This window comes from Abramis brama (genome assembly GCF_963993115.1).
Source record: "Abramis brama genome assembly, chromosome: 4".
In the NCBI taxonomy this organism is placed as follows: Eukaryota; Metazoa; Chordata; class Actinopteri; order Cypriniformes; family Leuciscidae; genus Abramis; species Abramis brama.
In genome coordinates, this window is record NC_139966.1 from 36,503,052 (window position 1) to 36,522,263 (window position 19,212).

The following is a 19,212-nucleotide window of genomic DNA, read 5'->3' on the forward strand; positions in this document are numbered from 1 at the left end:
CCTCAATCTTTTCACAATATTATGTACGGTAGTTGGAGAAAGACCTAAATACGTTTCAATCTTGCGTTGAGAAATGTGATTTTTGAATTTTTTGACAATTCTCTCATGAAATTTGGCACAAAGTAGTGAGCCATTGCTCATTTTTTCTTGCAAAGACTGAGATGCTCCTTTTCAGACTCAATCACGAAAACCTCACATATTACCAATTGACCTGCTAATTGTGAACTGTTTCAACACAGTTTAACTTGGATATTCTGTAATCTTTTCATTCTTATTTTGCATGTGACCCAACTTTTTTGGAGTGTGCTGCAGCCATCAAAATTAAAATGCATTTCGCAAGCGAAAACATTGGACATTAAATTAGAGAATTAACAAATCCCATATTCTTGCATTTTTTTGTAAATGACCTAACTTTTCTGGAATTTTGATTTTAAATACTATATCAAGCCATAGTTGCAAGCATACCCACCCACCCACGCCGAAGATCAGCTTCTGTCGAACCTCACACTTGCCTTGACAGTGTCATTCTCACATCCAACCCTCCTGAATAAACAACTTACACTCATTAACGCTGAATACATCTCACTGCCAAGAAACGGAAGCGATAGACTGACGAAACGAACACACCAATTTTGCTTATTAGAACTGCAAATCAAAATCCTCATATTTTTATCCTAATTAAAGGGTGAGCGACAGATAAAGATGTCCAAGAAGAAGAAAACAAAAAACAAAACTTCTAGTTTAACATCATATTCCAAGTGTTTATGTATTCATGGTCTTAATAATGCTTTTAAAAACCTCATCTTAATGAAGATTTCTTAATCATCTTCATTAAGCGTTTTGACAGTGAATCTAAAAATCGAAGTAATGATCAGTAAAAGGGTTGTCCAATGAACAAATAAATTAATAGTTTGAATTAATAATAGTAGAATTAATAGCAATTAATCTTCATAGGGACATTTCCCCCCTCTACCGTAGGTAAGGGGGCAATCACACACACACACACACACACACACACAAATTAATAATAATAAAAATAGCTCTATGCCAATAACCATAAATTGAAAATATTCACATCAGAACCCCAATAAAAACTTCCAGGTATAACTTTGGGGAAAATATAGTTTCAGGTAGTCTAAATATATCAAATATCAAATAAAAATATCTAATAGGCCTTACAGCTTTATTAGCAGAATAAGGATTTTCAGCAAGCAGAATGCATTTGCTTGCATGTTCTTTCCACCTTCAATGCAGCAAAACACATGCAGGTTCTGAGGAGGATGGGGAACGGAGGTCAGAGTTCACAGAAAGACAAGTGAGCTGTTTGCCACGATTCTGCTGAGCAATGAACTTCTGCTCGACTTCTGCCCCCGCCCATCTATCCCATAATTACATCTGCACTGACCCCCTGTCTCGCCCTCACTGCATTTCTAGCCAAAACCCGCTCAGACACCAAGAGAAAGAGGAGGTCTACAGTGCCCACCTTCAGGGGTGAGCAGCTGTATCTGTACATGAGCCACACAGACGGAACCAGGGATGTTATCGTTAACTAAACAAAAATTAAAACTAAAACCATTAAAGGGATAGTTCACCCCCCCCCCCCCCCCCCAAAAAAAAAAAAAACAACAACAAAAAAACAACAACAATTTACTCAACCTCAAGTCATCCCTTTTTCAGACGAATACAATCGGAGTTATATTAAAAAAATGTCCTGGCTCTTCCAAGCTTTATAATGGGAGTGAATGTTTTTTTTGGAAGTCCTTCAAAGCACATCTATTCATCATAAAAGTTTTAACTAAACTTATTACTTGAAACAATAATACAAATATATATATATAGTAGGCCTCGGAAGCCATTAAAAATGTTAATCTAATTATTAATTAAATGATGTGCCAAATAATTAAACAACAAATTTGGCAGAGAAATTACCCCCAAAAGATATAATAAAATGCATTTTTTTTTTTTAGAAGCTGCATTTGAATTTGTATTTAGATATATTTATAGGCCATTTATTGCAGCTCAGATGTGGCATGCAATCATAATAATAAAAAAATAAAAAAACACAAAATAAAGCACAAAACAAAAGTTTTCACCCCCCTGGCTCTTAATGCATCGTCTTTTCTTCTGGTGCATCAGTGAATGTTTGAACCTTTTTTTAATAGTTGTGTTTGAGTCCCTCAATTGTCCTCAGTGTGAAAAGACTGATCTCAAATTCATACAGTCACTGCTGGAAAGGGTTCAAATATGCAAACGATGCTGGAAAACTGAAGAATTTTCGGGACCTGGAGGGTTCTTCTGAAGAACATTAGGCAGTTTAACTGCTCAGGACAAACAAGAGACTCAAGAACAACCATAAAAAAAAAAACAAAACAAAAAAACACAGTTGTGGATTATCCAGGTAACTACACACAGTATTAAGAATCTGTTATCTTACTTCCCCAAAAGTATGTAAACTTTTGAACAGGGTCATTTTTATAAATGCAGCTATTTATTTTTTTGTCTTGTGGACTATATGTAAACATCTTTTATGTGAAATATCTTATTCAGGACAGTACTAAATAAAAAAAAATAACATGCATTTTGTATGATCCGCCTTATTTTGTTAAAATTATTCACATTCTCACAGATTCTGCAAGGGGTTGCAAATTTCCAAGCAGCACTGTATATATATGTGACCCATGCTGGCAAAATGAGTCGCAATGAGCACATTTTCAAAAATGCATTAGTTATTATTTTTCTTTTTTTAAACCTTCGAAATTATGTATGATTTCTTTGAATAGGACAAAATAATGACTGAACTACATCTGTTTGAAGTCGATAGTCAGCAAAGTAAATTTTGAGAAAAAAATCCAAAACAAAATCACCTAGCAACCATACCATAAAATCCCTGGTAATAACACCAAATTTGGCAAGCACCAAGTCAAAACCAAATATCTATATGAAAAATATATATTCAGCTTTTTTTTTTTCCATGATAAGATAATTGTTTGATTAACATTAATGAAACAGACAGCCTATATATTAAGACACACTGTACTGCACAGATGTAAAATAATGTAATTAATAATTACACATCAGATGTTTTTCCCCAACAGTTAACCAACCGTTCAACTTAAGACATATCAGATAATGTTTACGTGAATACTCGCCAAAACATATTTTGAAATACTTTAATTCTGCGTATGTGTGATATACTATGGGTGCAATCGAATCGGCTTGAGCCACATAATCAGAGGAAACAAGATTTTTGTTTCTGGCCTTTACGGTTCAAAAGTTCTTAGCATAAACATGAGGAGAAGGAGAAGGAGAAGGAGAAGGAGAAGGAGAAGGAGAAGGAGAAACGGAAGAATAATAAGAAGGCCAACGATTTCAATAGGTGCCTCCGCACCTTCGGTGCTTGGCCCCTAATTAATAAAAACTATAATAGTATATCAATGATACCATTGGTCATGGTATCAAATAACACCTGGTCATATACAGTATATTCAGATTATATAACACTCATAATTTTAATGACAATTTTATGAGAAAGATGCAATTAAAAGTAAACAAAGAAAGTTAAATCAGAACTGGACCATCATGTAGGTGAGTAAATAGCCGCTTTCCGACCGGAGGAACCTTTTCACAGTTCCTAGAACTATTGGCTAAAGTACCCGGATGTCGGCGTGTTCGCACTGCAGGAACTAGGAACGATTTTAGTTCTAGGAACTCCATTTGGAGGAACTAATTTAGGTCCTACTTCAGAGTAGGGTCTAAACCAGCACTATAGGAACTACCTGTGACGTTAGTGTTCGCTGATTGACCGAATGCACGCGAAACACCAGCACCCACCATTTTTAAAACAGCTAGAATGTAAACACACAGATTATAGCCTATATTTACTCCAGAAACTAACTATACAAACATGGAAAACAGTGATAGATGGGTCTCTAAACCTTTATGCTGAAGAGAAAAAACAACGCAACTTTGAGGGGACCAAGTCAAACATGATTATGTTTATCTGCCCAGCTATCAACACTGGACATCAACCACACGGCATAGGCTAATAAGGCTTTTTTTCATATACTGTCTACTTTCTATAACAGTTCTATCTAATAACATGTTAAACAGTACTGTTAGACAGATCGCTAACTAATAAACACAGAGAATGCGAGCATTGTTTGCTCTGGCGTTCTCAGCGCCGCCAAAATAAAGGTCCGTCGCGCCGTCAAAATAAAAGTCACCGTGCTTGCGTCACTCCCTTACCCCTCCTACCAGTTCCTATGGTAACTTGGCCAGTGCGAACGCAAACAGCAAAACCGAGTTTGGGGGAGAGTAGTTCTTAGAACTGTTTAGAAGTGGACAGTTCCTAGAACTAAGTTCCTGTAACTACTTGGTCGGAAAGCGGCTAATGATGACAGAATTAGATTTTTTTTTTTTTTAAATGTACGCCAACTACCCCTTAACTACAGTGGACACACACACCCAGAGCATTGGGCAGCCATACTTTGGACAAGGCCACCTTTTCACGCATTAATGGTTCCGTTCTCTGAATATGTATGCGTGTATGGATTATTTATTCATCGTTTCACAGATCTGGAGATGTGACAGTTGACAGTAGCCATTGTCATTGCGCTGTCAAGATTGTACAGATGACATTTATCATCATGGCAGAAAACTACTTCCTGTGCTTGTTCATAAGGTGGAAGTGAAGTGAAGTGAAGTGAAGTGAAGTGAAGTGAAGTGAAGTGAAGTGAAGTGAAGTGAAGTGAAGTGAAGTGAAGTGAAGTGAAGTGAAGTGAAGTGAAGGGAAGGGAAGGGAAGGGAAGGGAAGGGAAGGGAAGGGAAGGGAAGGGAAGGGAAGTGAAGGCCAAGTATGGTAACCGATACTCGGAATTTGTCCTCTGCATTTAACACATCCAAGTTAGTGCACACACATTAGGAGCAGTGAGTAGCGAACACACACACACACAAACACACACACACACACACACACACACACACACACACACACACACACACACACACACACACACACACACACACACACACACTGCAAGCCAGTGGACACACACACCCAGAGCATTGGGCAGCCATTCACTGTGGAGCCGAACCCTCAACCTTGTGGTTAAAAGTCCAACTCTCTAACCATTAGGCCAGAACTGCCCACAGCAGTCCAATAATCCACATTACGAATCCACATCACATCCGCATCCTCAGTCAAAGAGTTGATTCATGCAAAGTAAATGGAAAACAGGCAGGTATAATGCACACATTTATCAGGGACCAAGGCAGCACAAAACAGCCACAAAAAAGCTGTTTTTTCCCTTTCTTTCTTTCCCCCTTTTTTTTTTCCTCACAGCTGATGGTGGCCAAAATGATTTTTTCCCCTACCCAGATCCAGATTTTGGATAACAGTGTGATCAGCAGAAATCAAGGTCTATATGACATTTTCAATTCTGTTCTGGGCAACTTATATGTGAAAACAAGTTGGATGTGCATTTCATTTTTTTGCAATGTGACATAAAAGTTAACTGTGGTATTGGAATTCACGCAATCGTTGTGTCAATCTAACTCAATATTTGCCTTAACTGCACTGCTGACTTCCCATGATATACATCCCATAAAAATGGGGCCTGACCTCAATAATATATGAATCACCTTATATAAATATTTAATTTATAATACATATCACATAATTTAATCATGTAGCAAATTATAATATCTGCATTTAATATTAATATAATAATTTATAAAATTAATAAATTAAACTAACACATTTAATCATTTTCTATTTAATTTCTTTCTTCATAATTTGATGCTAACCTTGATGGCAGCTTTATTAGTATTGCCTTGATTTTTTTTTAAATTGTGTTTTTAAAATGGACATGCTGGACCATATTTGAAAGTTATGAGAGCAAGAAAAAAGCAAAGAAAATCTCAGCAAAAAAAAAACTTAATTGGGGAATTTGAGTTACAGTTCGGCACAAGATCATGTTCAGCAGTGGAAGAGAATGTGCATGAAAAAAAGCTGCCAAGAGAATTCAAAAGGGATAGGTCCACCAAAAATGAAAACCGTGTTATTATCTCTCACCTTCTCATGCTTCAAAACCTGTATGACTTGCTTTCTTCTGTGGAACATAAAAGCAGATATTTTGAGAAACGTGTCAGTGTTGCTTGGTCCATATAATGGAAGTCAATGGTCACCAAAATGGGTTGATTCTTTAAAAATCTGTTCTGTTATATTCCACAGAAGAAATAAATTCATACAGGTGTAAGCCCGACTCAATCAGCCCAATGGAGGCATCCGGCCAGCGGGTGAAGGTCTTTGCGCGTTACTGTCTTTCCTCTACCCACCCTCCTTTGTGTTCAATTTATCTCTAAACTCTTAAAAACCTTATTACCTTTTGTTTTACTACTCTGGGAATGAGACCTTTGTACCAGTTGCACTGAGACATTTTAAATGATACCAAACATGCGTAATACGGTATGATAATCATTCACATTAGACCATATAGATTCTTGGGTGAATTTTGGTGATCTCAGCATGAGGGAGAAGGGATGGGGGAAGAGGGAAATAAATGTAGATAAGGATAATTCTGAGGTGAGACTTGCATCTCGATAGTGCACAAGAGTGAGTTCAAATGTTATTTCCTTTGTTCTCCCAGAGAGTTGCACTCTCTTCCAGTTTTTCCAGCCTTACACAGGCTTAGAACAACATGATTAATCAAAAAATGATGAAAGAATTTTCATTTTCGGGTGAACTATCCCTTTAAGATATCCAAACTGAGAAATGAAAATAAAAATAAATAAAATAACTTTGTTTTATACCAGCTGAGGTTTTTCTGTTGGGGTCAGAAGAAGAAAATTGATGTCCAAAGCTACATTTGCAAGAGAAAACCCCACAGAAAAAAAAGAAAAGAAAAAAAACCCCTCAGGTGTCATTCAGATTATCAAAGATTTTTTCCTCATCATTTTCTAAGAAGTCTCTGTACTGCTTCACCTGAAATTTGAATGTCTGCTTTATAACCTTATATGATTTGTGTGGAAAAAAGCCCACATTGTGTCCTAATTTACATAAATAAATTCACCTTGAGCAATTTGCATGCTGATGAACCTCAATGTATTCATACAAAACAGACGAGATAAGAGGAAACAATGTTCACGTTCTGCGGCGCTTCTGACGAACAGAATTGTTTTAGCGTTAAGCAACTCTTATGGGCTATGGTCTAATATGACTGCTAATTACTACAAGCCCTCGAAACGAAGTGAAAGCGTACGGTGACAATAGTGTGTTTGGTTTCCTAATGAGAGTGGAGTGTGAACGAGACATGAAGCGAGAGAGAGAGAGAGAGAGAGAGAGAGAGAGAGAGAGAGGGAGAGAGAGGGAGCGAGAGAGAGAGAGAGAGAGAGAGAGAGAGAGAGGGAGAGGGAGAGGGAGAGGAGAGAGAGAGAGAGAGAGAGAGAGAGAGAGAGAGAGAGAGAGAGAGAGAGAGAGGAAAAAGAAGATTTCTTGCACATTCAACAGATAAAAAAATACATATTCACTAAAAATTACCATCTACTTCACATATATAAATTATGCATCATATTAACACGCCAAACATGATGCAATTCAAACTACGCACTGGGTATCTTCTGCTCATCAAGACTGCATTTATGTGATCGAAAAATACAGTAAAAACAGTAATATTGTGAAACATTATTTTAATTTAAAATAACTGTTTCCTATTATATTCTTATTCTATTATATCTATTTAAAAATTATATTTATTCCTGGGATGCAATCGTACAGTCTTTAGTGTCACATGACCCTTCAGAAATCATTCTAATATGCTGATTTGGGGCTGATTTGAAGCAGTGTTTACCATCCACTGTTGCCTTGGCTTTTGGCTTGTTTAGCTGCGGACATTTAATATTCAACAATATTATTCATCTGCCTTACTTAGGGTGGACGATGACGAAATTTTCTTCTAGAAACAAACTTTGTTGTATTATGTTCATATCACATCACTGGTGAAGCTGCTTTGATGCAATCTGTATTGTAAAAAGTGCTATATAAATAAAGGTGACTTGACTTGACTTCAATTTGTAAATTCTGATGTTCCGGAACAATGGGATGGGACGGATCCGGTAAGTTAGTGAGGTTGGGAAAAGTAACTGAAAGCGCAATCTCAGGTGGGTTTCGTTCCAATTATTTTTGATGCACATTTAAAAAAAAAAAAAAAAAAAAAATGGATGGACACGGTTGACATGCGAAATAAACTCTCAAAATGCTCTAGAATATCTTGAGTAAGTGTGCATTAAGGTGATGGAAACAGTTTATTCGCATACTGATGACGTGTTGTGACCATTTGTGCATGTAAAACACCATGGCATTATGCATAAGGCCCAACAAAAGGTCTGACCTTGGGACACAATTCTTCCTACATAGCCATTGACATTCATATAGAATTCAATAATTCAATGCAGGTAGGCTATATTGAGGTTTCTTCAACGGCATATTGAACATAGCAGTCGTTTAAGCCCACATGAGATATTTCATCAATTCCTCTGCGTCTCTTCGCAGCATTTAATAAAACGATGTCCAACAACACAAATAACTCTCTCCCAAGCAACAGGCTCCATCACGACAAGAGGTTCCCTTAAGATATAGAGTGGTGCAGGTATGACGTCACTTTGTAGACCAACCGGCAGTTAGCATCACACTGGTTCCCTTGAGAAAAAAAACAATAAGATTTTCCCATAGGCTTTTGGATTACCGCTAAAAACAAGCTCTGCGATCAACAAAAGTTCATGATATTTACACGTTTTGTCCATCAAGATAATTATCACAGATAAATGCAGTCGCCAGAAGTGAAAAGCTAAAGATAGGCTATAAACGAACTTCACCACGGTTCCACGAATTCAACGCCACTATCCCTAAGCTTCCGACAACTCTTTCAGTTTTTATCTAAAAACATAGAACCGGAAGTGCTAAAATGCTAACCCACTTCCGCGTTTTGGCCAACAAAGTGATGTCATACCTGCACCACTCTAAAATGCGCATAACGTGGTGGATGGAAATGCACAATGATTCAAGAACATACAAAATGCAAAACATCTAAATTGAAAATTTAAGCCGAAAATCAGAATAGATTTTAGCAAAAACAATATGCGACAAAACCTGCGTTTTCATCCCTTCTGTTCAAAAGAACAAAATCATCCCTTCCTGGGAAATTCTAGCGATGACAGTAATATTAATAAGATATTAACAGACAAAACATGGTAAAAACATGTCTAATTTCTGGGACTGACAGCACAGAAGCGTGTCACTAGGAGCACTATATGCGTTCATCCATCATTATGACACTTTTCAAAAGTGTCAAAAAGGTGACTTCCAAGTTATGAATGAATTATTCAGTCATACTTTCTAAATCCCTAATACATTCACTTGGAGTTTCTTCTGTAAATTTTTCCATCACCATTAATGTGCATTTCTTTTTGTCGAATAATAGGCTAAAACAAGTGTACAAGTTTCATTTCAGAGATTATGTTCACATCTTATGCAATATTCAAAAATACGCATAGTTTTTTTTTTCTTCAGAATACCATTAAAGACGACGATAGATCATCTGCAAAACATGGCATGGACCACTTTGTAGCGGCATTTCTTCCACTTCTTAATAGTTATTTTATACATTTAACATGGATATAGCAAGTTATTGCTTTACAAATACATTATCGTTATTATACTTAATTGTCCTGAACATATGTACACAGGATGAGTATGAGATGGGGGATCCCCCAAATGAGTTGCTGGATCGGATTTCGGATGTGTGAAATAACACTATTTCAAAATAGTCCTGTTTTACTGTATTTTTGATCAAATAAATGCAGCCTTGGTGAGCTTAAGAGACTTCTTTCAAAAAATTGTAAATTATTTCATACTTTTGACCAGTAATGTTTACATATTCTGTGTGGTTTGGTAGGGTGTTGCTAGTGTGTTCTGCTTATAGATGGTTGCTTATTGCTCTAGACAAAATAGCCCACCACCAATTCAAGATTTCACCTTTCTTTTACTCCATATTTGGACGTAACTAATTCCTCAAATTTTGGCAGGCGAAAAACCCCCTGAAAACTCCCAGATAGTGAATCCCATAACCTTATATTAAAAGGACATGGTAAATCAAACAAGATATGGTCAGGCCATCTCCAGCACCATGGCTAACAGATTGAGTCGGATCACTGTGGTCAAAAACAATCAAACCTATCATAACATAATGGGAAAGACATGTGTAAGTAAACGTCCTCAAAGAGTAATGGAGATGTACATCTTTGCTCTTCTCTTTTCATGTACTCTCTTTGTCTTCTCCATATAAGGCAACTTCCAGCCTATTCTCTGTCTTCATCTATCTAGCAGTCTGATCGTGTATTAAATTTCTATTGTGAGCATATTCTTATTTCCAAGCCAGTTTAGACATTGAAAAATGGAAGTGCTGCAACAGAACAATGAAACATTCAGCTGATCGGGATGTTGGGCATGGTCATTGATCACAGAACTCATGCTTGCACACAATGAAAACTTATTCTGCCAAAATACCATCTGATTGTCAAGTCATCTTTATTTATATAGTGCTTGTATAGCACTTCAAAGCAGTTTCACATTAATAAACAAGGTAATCTTCATCAAACATCAAACTTCATCAGACAAATTCAAATTCTGCTGTAAAAAAGCACTAAAAAGACAATAGTGTGATTGTTTATCTGAGGTCATTTCAGGGTTGATTCAGTTCGGGCCAATAGTTTTGTAAAGTAAATCAATTATAAAATGAGTTAAATTCATTAAATTAAAATTAGGCCTATTATTATATTTACACCATTCAAATGGTAGGGGTCACTTAAACTCTAGGTGATCTTGAGCTTTCTTTAAAATTCTACAGTATCTGACATACCCTGTTGCCCCAAAGCTTAAAGAGACTTGTTACAAAATCCTGTTTAGGATATATCCAAAGTGCATTTTTTACAGAAAAGTTTTCAGTTTGTTCTTACTTTCTTGAAACTCTTAAAAAGTTTTTTTTTTATCTTTACATTTTGGATGGATGCTTTTAATTGTCTTTCAGTGAAAAATAATCATAATAATCCCCTAGTTTTAGAATATATCCCATTTTTGAAGAATATGTTGAATCCCCAGTTTAGTGCTGTCCTGATTTATTTCATAATCTGATTTCCCCCCCACTTTCAATTCTTTTACTTCGACGGAAGGTTCGATTTTAGCGAATTCTTTGAATGAAAGATCAAAAGGATAAACAATGCAGATTTATTTTTACAGCCATCTTTGATCGTATTTACCAGGGTGGCCAATAATTCTGACCACAACTGTATATAAGGTGTCAAAATAATAATGAATAATATATTAATCCATTTCTAACAAACCTCTAGGCATTTCTTGGAAATCATTATGATGGTAAGAGCAGTGGGTTGAAGTTTAATAAAAGGTGTTTCACCACAGCATGTAATCATGAGAACAGGAAGTGGAAATGGACATATCTTGAAGGTGGTTATGGTGTTCTATAAAATCCTATAAAAAGCGCCTACGGCTCTTTTGAAAAGCAGGCAGATAATTAAAGCATAGGATCGCTCTACGGTGAGGAAATTGGCAGGCCGCTTAGGGCCTGGTGGAGACGGAAATGTAAAAGAAATCAATGTAGCTTGATCTGCTTGATCTGTCACAATGACTTCACAGAACCAGACACTTTATTTTCTGACTCAGAGCAAGAGATAGAGAACCAAGTTCGAAATACAGCGAGAAATAAAGCAGTCTTCATTGTAAAATTCAACATTGCACTACAGGCAAAGGCTTGACAAAAATTAACCATGACAAAATGCATGGGGTTACTTACGCATGAAAGTACATCTGCATGCACGTCACACAGCCAAAGGACACAAAAAGACCTCACACACACACACAGACATACTGGTGTTATAATGTCAGGTTTTCTGTCTGTAAAGTTGTTCTCAGTGGAAAGGAATGGCTTCTTTGCTCTTTAGCTTACCTGACAGCACGGCGCAGTGCAAAGCCCACGAGTGAAAATTCTATGACAATAAAACCGAAGGTCTTTCTATAGCGCTGACATTTAAAATTATATACGTGCACATACCAGTATCATTAGCCACTATGTGCTATTTCAGTCAAACTCTACAGCACTTTCACAAAGTACCTTTATTTTCTCAAGCCTTCCTCTATATGTAATGCTAATTCATGAAATATTATAATTGCATAAACAATGATGCTGGAAAGTCGTTCAGTTGTGATTTATTGCTGTTTTGCAAAGTCGAGCACAGTCAGGCAGTCAATATGCATGTAAAAACACCATGTAACTCATTGTGCATTGTTTGTGTCTTGGAAAAGATACCTCAAATTAGGTGGTTAATTGAAGGGAGGACTATCAAACCTATTTTTGCCTGGTAGATAAAAACCACCACCACCACAACAAAACAAACTTAAATTTAAGGATGGACCAGAACTAGGGTTGGGGTAAACGATTATTAATTAAACGATTAGTCGGGCGATTATTTTATCGATTAGTCGACTAATCTAACGACAAATTGGAATTAATTATCCTGTCTGTTATTCGCATATCTCTCGAACCGTTAGTCCGATGGATTTCAAACTCGACAGCTGTCTGGGCACGAGTAAGTGCAGTGCCAAGTTTGACGTTGTTTAGATGCAAAATGCAAATGCAAAAGATATCGTTAAATATATCAGTAAAAGAAGCACTTAGAAGGTTGTGGTTTAAAAATAAACATTCTGACATAAACACTCTGTCAGCTACAATGTTTACTTCTGAATAATATAGTATAAAACGTGATAAATCCATTTTGATTAATTTGAGTAAAAAATGTGTTTTCTTTACCAAGAAAGTGGCAAGATGAAAACCACTATTTTCTGTTTCAAACTTTCACATAGCACCTTTAGGTTATAATAACATAATTCAAATACAGATTTAGATTTTCAAAGATTTATTATAAAAACGGATTATTTTTTCCCAAAAATGCAATAAATTCATGACACTTTTTTTTTTTTGACGGCGATCAGCTGTAAAATGGCTTGGTCGTGCTCGGTTTTCGTTGACTTTGAGTACAAGAATTTAAAGTTTTTTAAAAGATCCCCTGGGGTTAACGTGTCAGCGTGACAGAAGTTTGATGCTGTCGTGTGAGAACAAGCAACAGTCGGCATTTCTCTTCCTCCCGCGTGCCTCATCTTTTTAATCTCCTCACGTAAATGATTAGATTTCGATGGCTTACGTTTCTTCCCTACGGCAGAAATCACCACAGGTTCATCAATGCCGTCAAATGTATTACTTTTTTTGTTTGTTTGTTGATCTAAAAGTACAAAGTAGATAAGGAAAACTAGGATGCCGGGTGTATTCAAAGCGTCGCCTTTACTGTTTACAGTGCGTGGAATGGTGCGCTGTGAATGGTTGAGCGGATTTATCGCATTCTGCAGAGAAAGGAGACTCGCGTTTGTCGCGGTTTGGAAGGAAAGGGAGAAAACATGACAGAATGACACGGCGGGCGGTGTGTGTGGCGAGCTGTACCTCCGGGAATGGTGCAAAAAATAAAATAAAGAAGCGTCGACGCAAAAAATATGACGTCAACGAAATTTTCACATTTTCACATCGACGCACCGCTACAGCACTAACCAGAACCATATTTAGTGGCCAGAAATGCATAGACTTGAGCCATTTTGACTTGAGCCATTTTGACTTGAGCCAGTAAGTAACAACCAATATTTAGTGGCCAGAAATTCATTGACTTCAGCCACTTTTGACTTGAGCCAGTAAGTAACAACCAAGAAATGACCTGGAAACCACCCACAACAAGCTGGCACTGTGGCAGTCAAATTTGTATGAACAATCACCAGAAACTTACTGTTGCCCTAACTTTACTCATATAAAAAAAAGATAAGAAAAAAAGTGTTCATAATGTCATGCTCATGCTTTTAATTTAGTCCAGTTTTTTTAATTTGTTTGCATAATTTGCAAGTGCTCAATTACCAAAAAATAATTAGTTGCAGTCCTAATTAACAGCACATATCACCAAACAGAATGTACAAACAAGTGGGACAGATTTACAATGAGCTCACACCGCACACTTCACATCAAACTATGTTCATGCCATCTGGCTGCCCTCTCTATTCAGCTTTACAGGCAACCTGTCACAGGTACAATCTCTATGTAACAATAACAATTAATAATAATTAGTACACACACACACACACACACACACACACTTTCCCATTTTACTAAGCTGTATTTATATATATATTTAAAAAAAAAATAAAAAAAAATTGGAATATCGTAATTTTCCGGAAAAAGACTGTACATAAACAACATGACATGCTCGCCAAGTTAGGGCGCTACAGCTGAAAAACCCTGCTCAAATTGCTTTGCAACTGATTGATCAAACAAGTTGAAATTAAATATGGTTCTTCTTTGGTGCAAGCCAGGGGCGAAGTGAATATCAAGCAACTCAGAATGGACCAAATAAACTTTATTTTTCTCTGAAAGTACTATTCAGTTAGAGGAGTTGCAAGACTTTCTGATGCATTTCAGAACTCTAAACCGGTAAATGATGCAATTCTTTCTCTTTCCCTCTGCACATTCATTACTGACATTATTCCCGCCAGTGTCTCTCAAAGGCATAACAAAAAAGCAGGTGTTTTGTAGGCGTGACATCAGCACCTGAGCAGTGCATCTGTATCCGAACATCTGGGTGCGCACGAACACAAGCGAGAAGGGACGGACAGCTCACAGCTGCGAGGTCAGAAGACCTTCGGCCTCTTTCGTTGATGTTCCGGGGCGGTTTCCTGTGGGGAACGCCTGTCATGTCGGTGGGCCGCTGTGGGCCCTGACAAACATGCCCTAGCTGTACCCTGACTGAGCGGAGCCATATGGCGACGGAGGCAGAACGAACACGTCCCGTGAACAAAGGTGTCGGAGCATCATGCGTCAGCAGCGCCACGTATACCCTGATCACTACACTGCAGGTCTGGGCTCAGACCTTCCCAGCAGCCGCATGTTTTAAACCCCCAGCCTCATTAGTGCTGGAAGAGGTAACCTCTGTTCGGGACAGGAGAGTGACCAAGCATGCTACGTGCCTTAGCGTAGCGGCGAAGAAAAGAGTGCAAAAAGGGTTCGCCTGATTGATTTACATCCCCAACTTTATTACAGGGGAGAATATGATGTAAAACACCACGACAGTGCCAGATCTAAGAGCAGCCTGATTAAGGTCGACATGTGCCGTCCTTACAAGGGGGAAATTTGGAAATAATGCGACAGTAATCCAGGCAGCCTGATGAAGATGAGCAAGGCAGAAACCCAACTCTCTGGCGACCAGCAATTACACCCTCCCTTCTCTAACACGTCTTTTATATATGGAAACGGCAACCCAAACTGAGTGAGGGCTGTTCAGAGGACAAGATAAAGGGATGCTGGTAAGAGAGAGTCGTCGTACATTAAAAAAATGCAAGGATATGCACACTTTGACCTTGCTGTATTAACTTCCAACTGAAATTCTGAGGCCTTGTTGTTTTTCATTAGGAAAAAGACATAAAACTTTCCCCTCAGCTGGCCGCAGAGTATCCCCCTTTGGAAAGCAGAGAGAAACCAATAGCTTTTCTGTTGTGACCCTATTTTCTTGGCATGTTGTCCCTGTTGGCCCAGATGGCAAGAATTAAAACATACTATTGCTATTTGCGTCTTGTCCTACCGAGTCGAACCCAATGATTTATGCTGTGAACACAGCACACTGACCCATAGGACTAAATCAAGAGAAGTGATTATCTGATGTGGACAAGAAATCCCCACCCAATTGACTCGATCAAATTAGGTTTGATCAGACTAGATTAACTAAAATGAAGGAGTAATGGGAAATGGGAAAGAGGTGTTTGGCATCTAAACTTCACTCACAAAAAAACTCATTTCTGTTTGAGCAGCTGTTTGGGCAAGAAACAAAAACTTATATTGATATTTAGACCAACAGCATGCTTGGGAGTGTGATCTTGCTTTTGTCCAACAGTTGAATAAACCAGAACTCAATATTCTGTAATTTACATTTTAGAAAATACTGCCAGTTATATTACCAATTTTTGCCAATTAAACCAATGTTTAAAACGAAGCCAAAGCATCAACCAATTGTGCATCAAACACTGCGTCCTAACCAGTCGTGACGCCATGACACACGATCATTTCTATGTTAATCCAAGGTTCTGTCCAAACCATCTGTGACGATGATATGATACAAGTGATAGGGGATTCTATTTTTGGAATGGTTTCTATTTCTACAACATTATGTATGACAGTTCAGGCACCGACTGTGTTTTGTATACTATTAAAAATGGTTTAATTTGAGTATGTGTAAAGCAACAATGGATCATTTAACTCAGATCTTGAAAATAACAAAAGAAACATGAACGTTCAGACTGTGAACTCACTATGTAAACAAACAAGTGTATTCCAAGACAAAGATTGTATGGGATGGATTGTGATTAATTTTGTTGTGTCTCTTATAGCCATGTCATGTCTAGTGTGGACAGACAAATTGCTTATTGCTGAACTCTAATTGCATCATAACTGGTTAGGACACAGTGTGACGGTCTTTTCCAAATCAATACATTTGCGAATAACCAACACAATCTCATAGAAATTTGTATTTTTAGTATTTTACATTTTGGCAAATTAGTACAATTCGTCCAGTCTCATTTGTACATTTTCGTACGATCTGCTCAGTGACAGTTCTGTTTAGGGGTGGACTATCCTGATTACTTTTTCTAAAAGAAAACCGTTTGTTTTTGTATGATTTACATTGTACGAATTCATATGAAATCATGAGATTGAGTTATATACCTAGAAATTTGTTGGAAATAGTTTTTTCTATTATTAATCGGGCAGATAATTCTACAATTGTGGTATCCCAATGATGATGTTTATACTTTTGAGTATATAATGTTAAATAACACACTGTGTTATTAACATATTATTAAATTGTGTTATATTATATACCTAATGTATGGTAATGGTGTAATGGTAGGCCATGACTACAATAAAAAATAAAATAAACTGCCCTCACAAAAAAAGAGTCACAGAGGACTCCGGTCCATCAGGATCACTAACGGCATCCTTCAGAATTACTCACAAAGCAGAAGTTATTGTTTAGCTAAAAACTGGGGAAGAAAAAAAAAAAGAAAGAAAGAAAAAAAAAGGCAGGCGTCATATGCATGAATCCCAAATATCAATTGTTCCCTTTCATTGGTTTCTTTCCAAGGCACTTCCAAACCCCATTTAAATGTCTAATAGAAGACATTATCTGTAATCAAGAGTGGCTAAACACAATACATGTGACAGGCGAAAAGCTCTGGAGCCTGACAATGTGAAGGTTACTCAAGAACAAGCCCGAGTACAAACACTTCAACTGATATTGCTCAATCACCAGGCTCATTAAACCATGTTAATGTGCTTGTCTCGATGAAATACATCACATTTCCTGATTCAAAACTGCTAGACTGATGAAAACTAGAGGAACATCTAGTTTTGGCAGGTGGTATACTTTGTTTTTCAGAAGAGACAAACGTAGATACAAAACAAGGCAGTTGTCCACGTGTTTGGAAAAAGGATAATTTCTTTAGTAGAAAAGCAAAAATTGTTGTAATCTGCTACTTATTTCACTCTGATGGGTTTCATAAATAACAGAATAATCAAACTGAAAAAGGAAACTTGGAAAAGACAAGAAAGCTTGTGTTACAGCAAAAGTATAGAATTGAGCAGGCAATCAAAACAAAAGTGGAAGAAAGAACAAGCAATTCTATATAAAGCCTACAAACTGATGAGAGTGAAACACAAAGTCTCTCTCTCTATTTCCCACATAGACACAAAGTGAGTGTGGTGAATACATCAACAATATGCTCTGACTGCAGTCTTTCTCTCAGAAATTAAAGCAATCATTGGGTCTAATGCAGGCTGAGGAGATAGAGGCCTTGTGCGGGAGGAGAGGAGAGGGCTTCCTGTCTCAGAGAAATGGGCATTGAATTCTGATTACGGCCACCTAATAGAAAGTAATGAGAGAGGCTTATGCTCCAATGCCTTTTGCTTTCCTGGCCAGAGCAGCGAACGCTCTCTACTAAAGGCCAAAGCACTGGTGCACTGATTGGGGCTGACACTGCAGCTGGGGGGGAGGGGGGCTAAGGGTTAGTCAGAGACAGAGACAGAGAGATAAAGAGAGAGAGAGAGAGAGAGAGAGAGAGAGAGAGAGAGAGAGAGAGAGAGAGAGAGAGAGAGAGAGAGGGGACACAGGCAGAAAAAAGGAAAATATATGGAGGGTACGCACCATCAATCCGGCTGACCAGCTCCTCCAGTGCCTTCACTTTCCTCTGAATACCAGGCTGAGCGAAGGTGTAGTTGTCCTTGAGGGAAAAGAGAGTAACATAAGAAACTTAAAACTCTACACATATTTGCTCAATTAAATACATGATGTAAACACAAACATCATTTGGGGGGGGGGGGGCTTTGCATTTACAACACAGTTAAATCGAGTCTGATTTTGTGACGAAACTTGTTTTGCATGTTCAGGTTTTACTTAATTCCATTGTTACTGGTTACAACAGTACAACAAAGTTACAACAATGTTATTTTGTTAGGAGTTCCTTGTGATAATGTTAAAAGTATTGTAAATGTTTCAAGTTAGACAGTATGCCAACACTACTTGAGTTTACACAGATGCCATAAACTTGAAATGAAAAACACCAACGTAAAATCAAACTCACAGTGAGTAACTTTTCAAGTCTAACACTGGCATAAAACAATTCAAGTAACACTGGTGTAAACTAATAATGAATAAGATAACGTAAACACGTTACAAATAACAATATCTCTTATTAGATGTTTATGATAGTATATTCTTGATAGGCTACAGTTCTTTTATGTCTAGAGGTTCTAGATTCAACATGCACAATATTTCTACTGTAAAAATTAGCTGTTAAACGTAATAGTTACATAAAACATTGAAACTGGCTAGAGGGGGACGAGTAAACAATGTAGAGATGCGAACACAATGACACAATGGATACAGCACACACCGGAAACACCCCATACATATGCACATGCATGCACAAATGCATGCACCACTGCCCATCCACACTGGGAAGGAAACTGTGTGCTGGCAGAGCTCAACTGCGTGCTGGGAATAGTGATCCCT

At 37.6% G+C, this 19,212-nt stretch overlaps 1 protein-coding gene across 2 annotated transcripts in view; it reads right to left on the reverse strand.

Annotated features, from left to right (window-relative positions):
• The window catches only part of tbc1d22a (TBC1 domain family, member 22a), a 157,255-nt gene that overhangs the window by 43,283 nt on the left and 94,760 nt on the right, over positions 1-19,212 (reverse strand). For both annotated transcript variants that reach the window (XM_084111350.1, XM_084111351.1), the window contains exon 10: positions 18,346-18,421. In XM_084111350.1, coding sequence (XP_083967476.1) covers positions 18,346-18,421 — 76 coding nt within the window. The remainder of the gene's footprint in view (positions 1-18,345; positions 18,422-19,212) is intronic.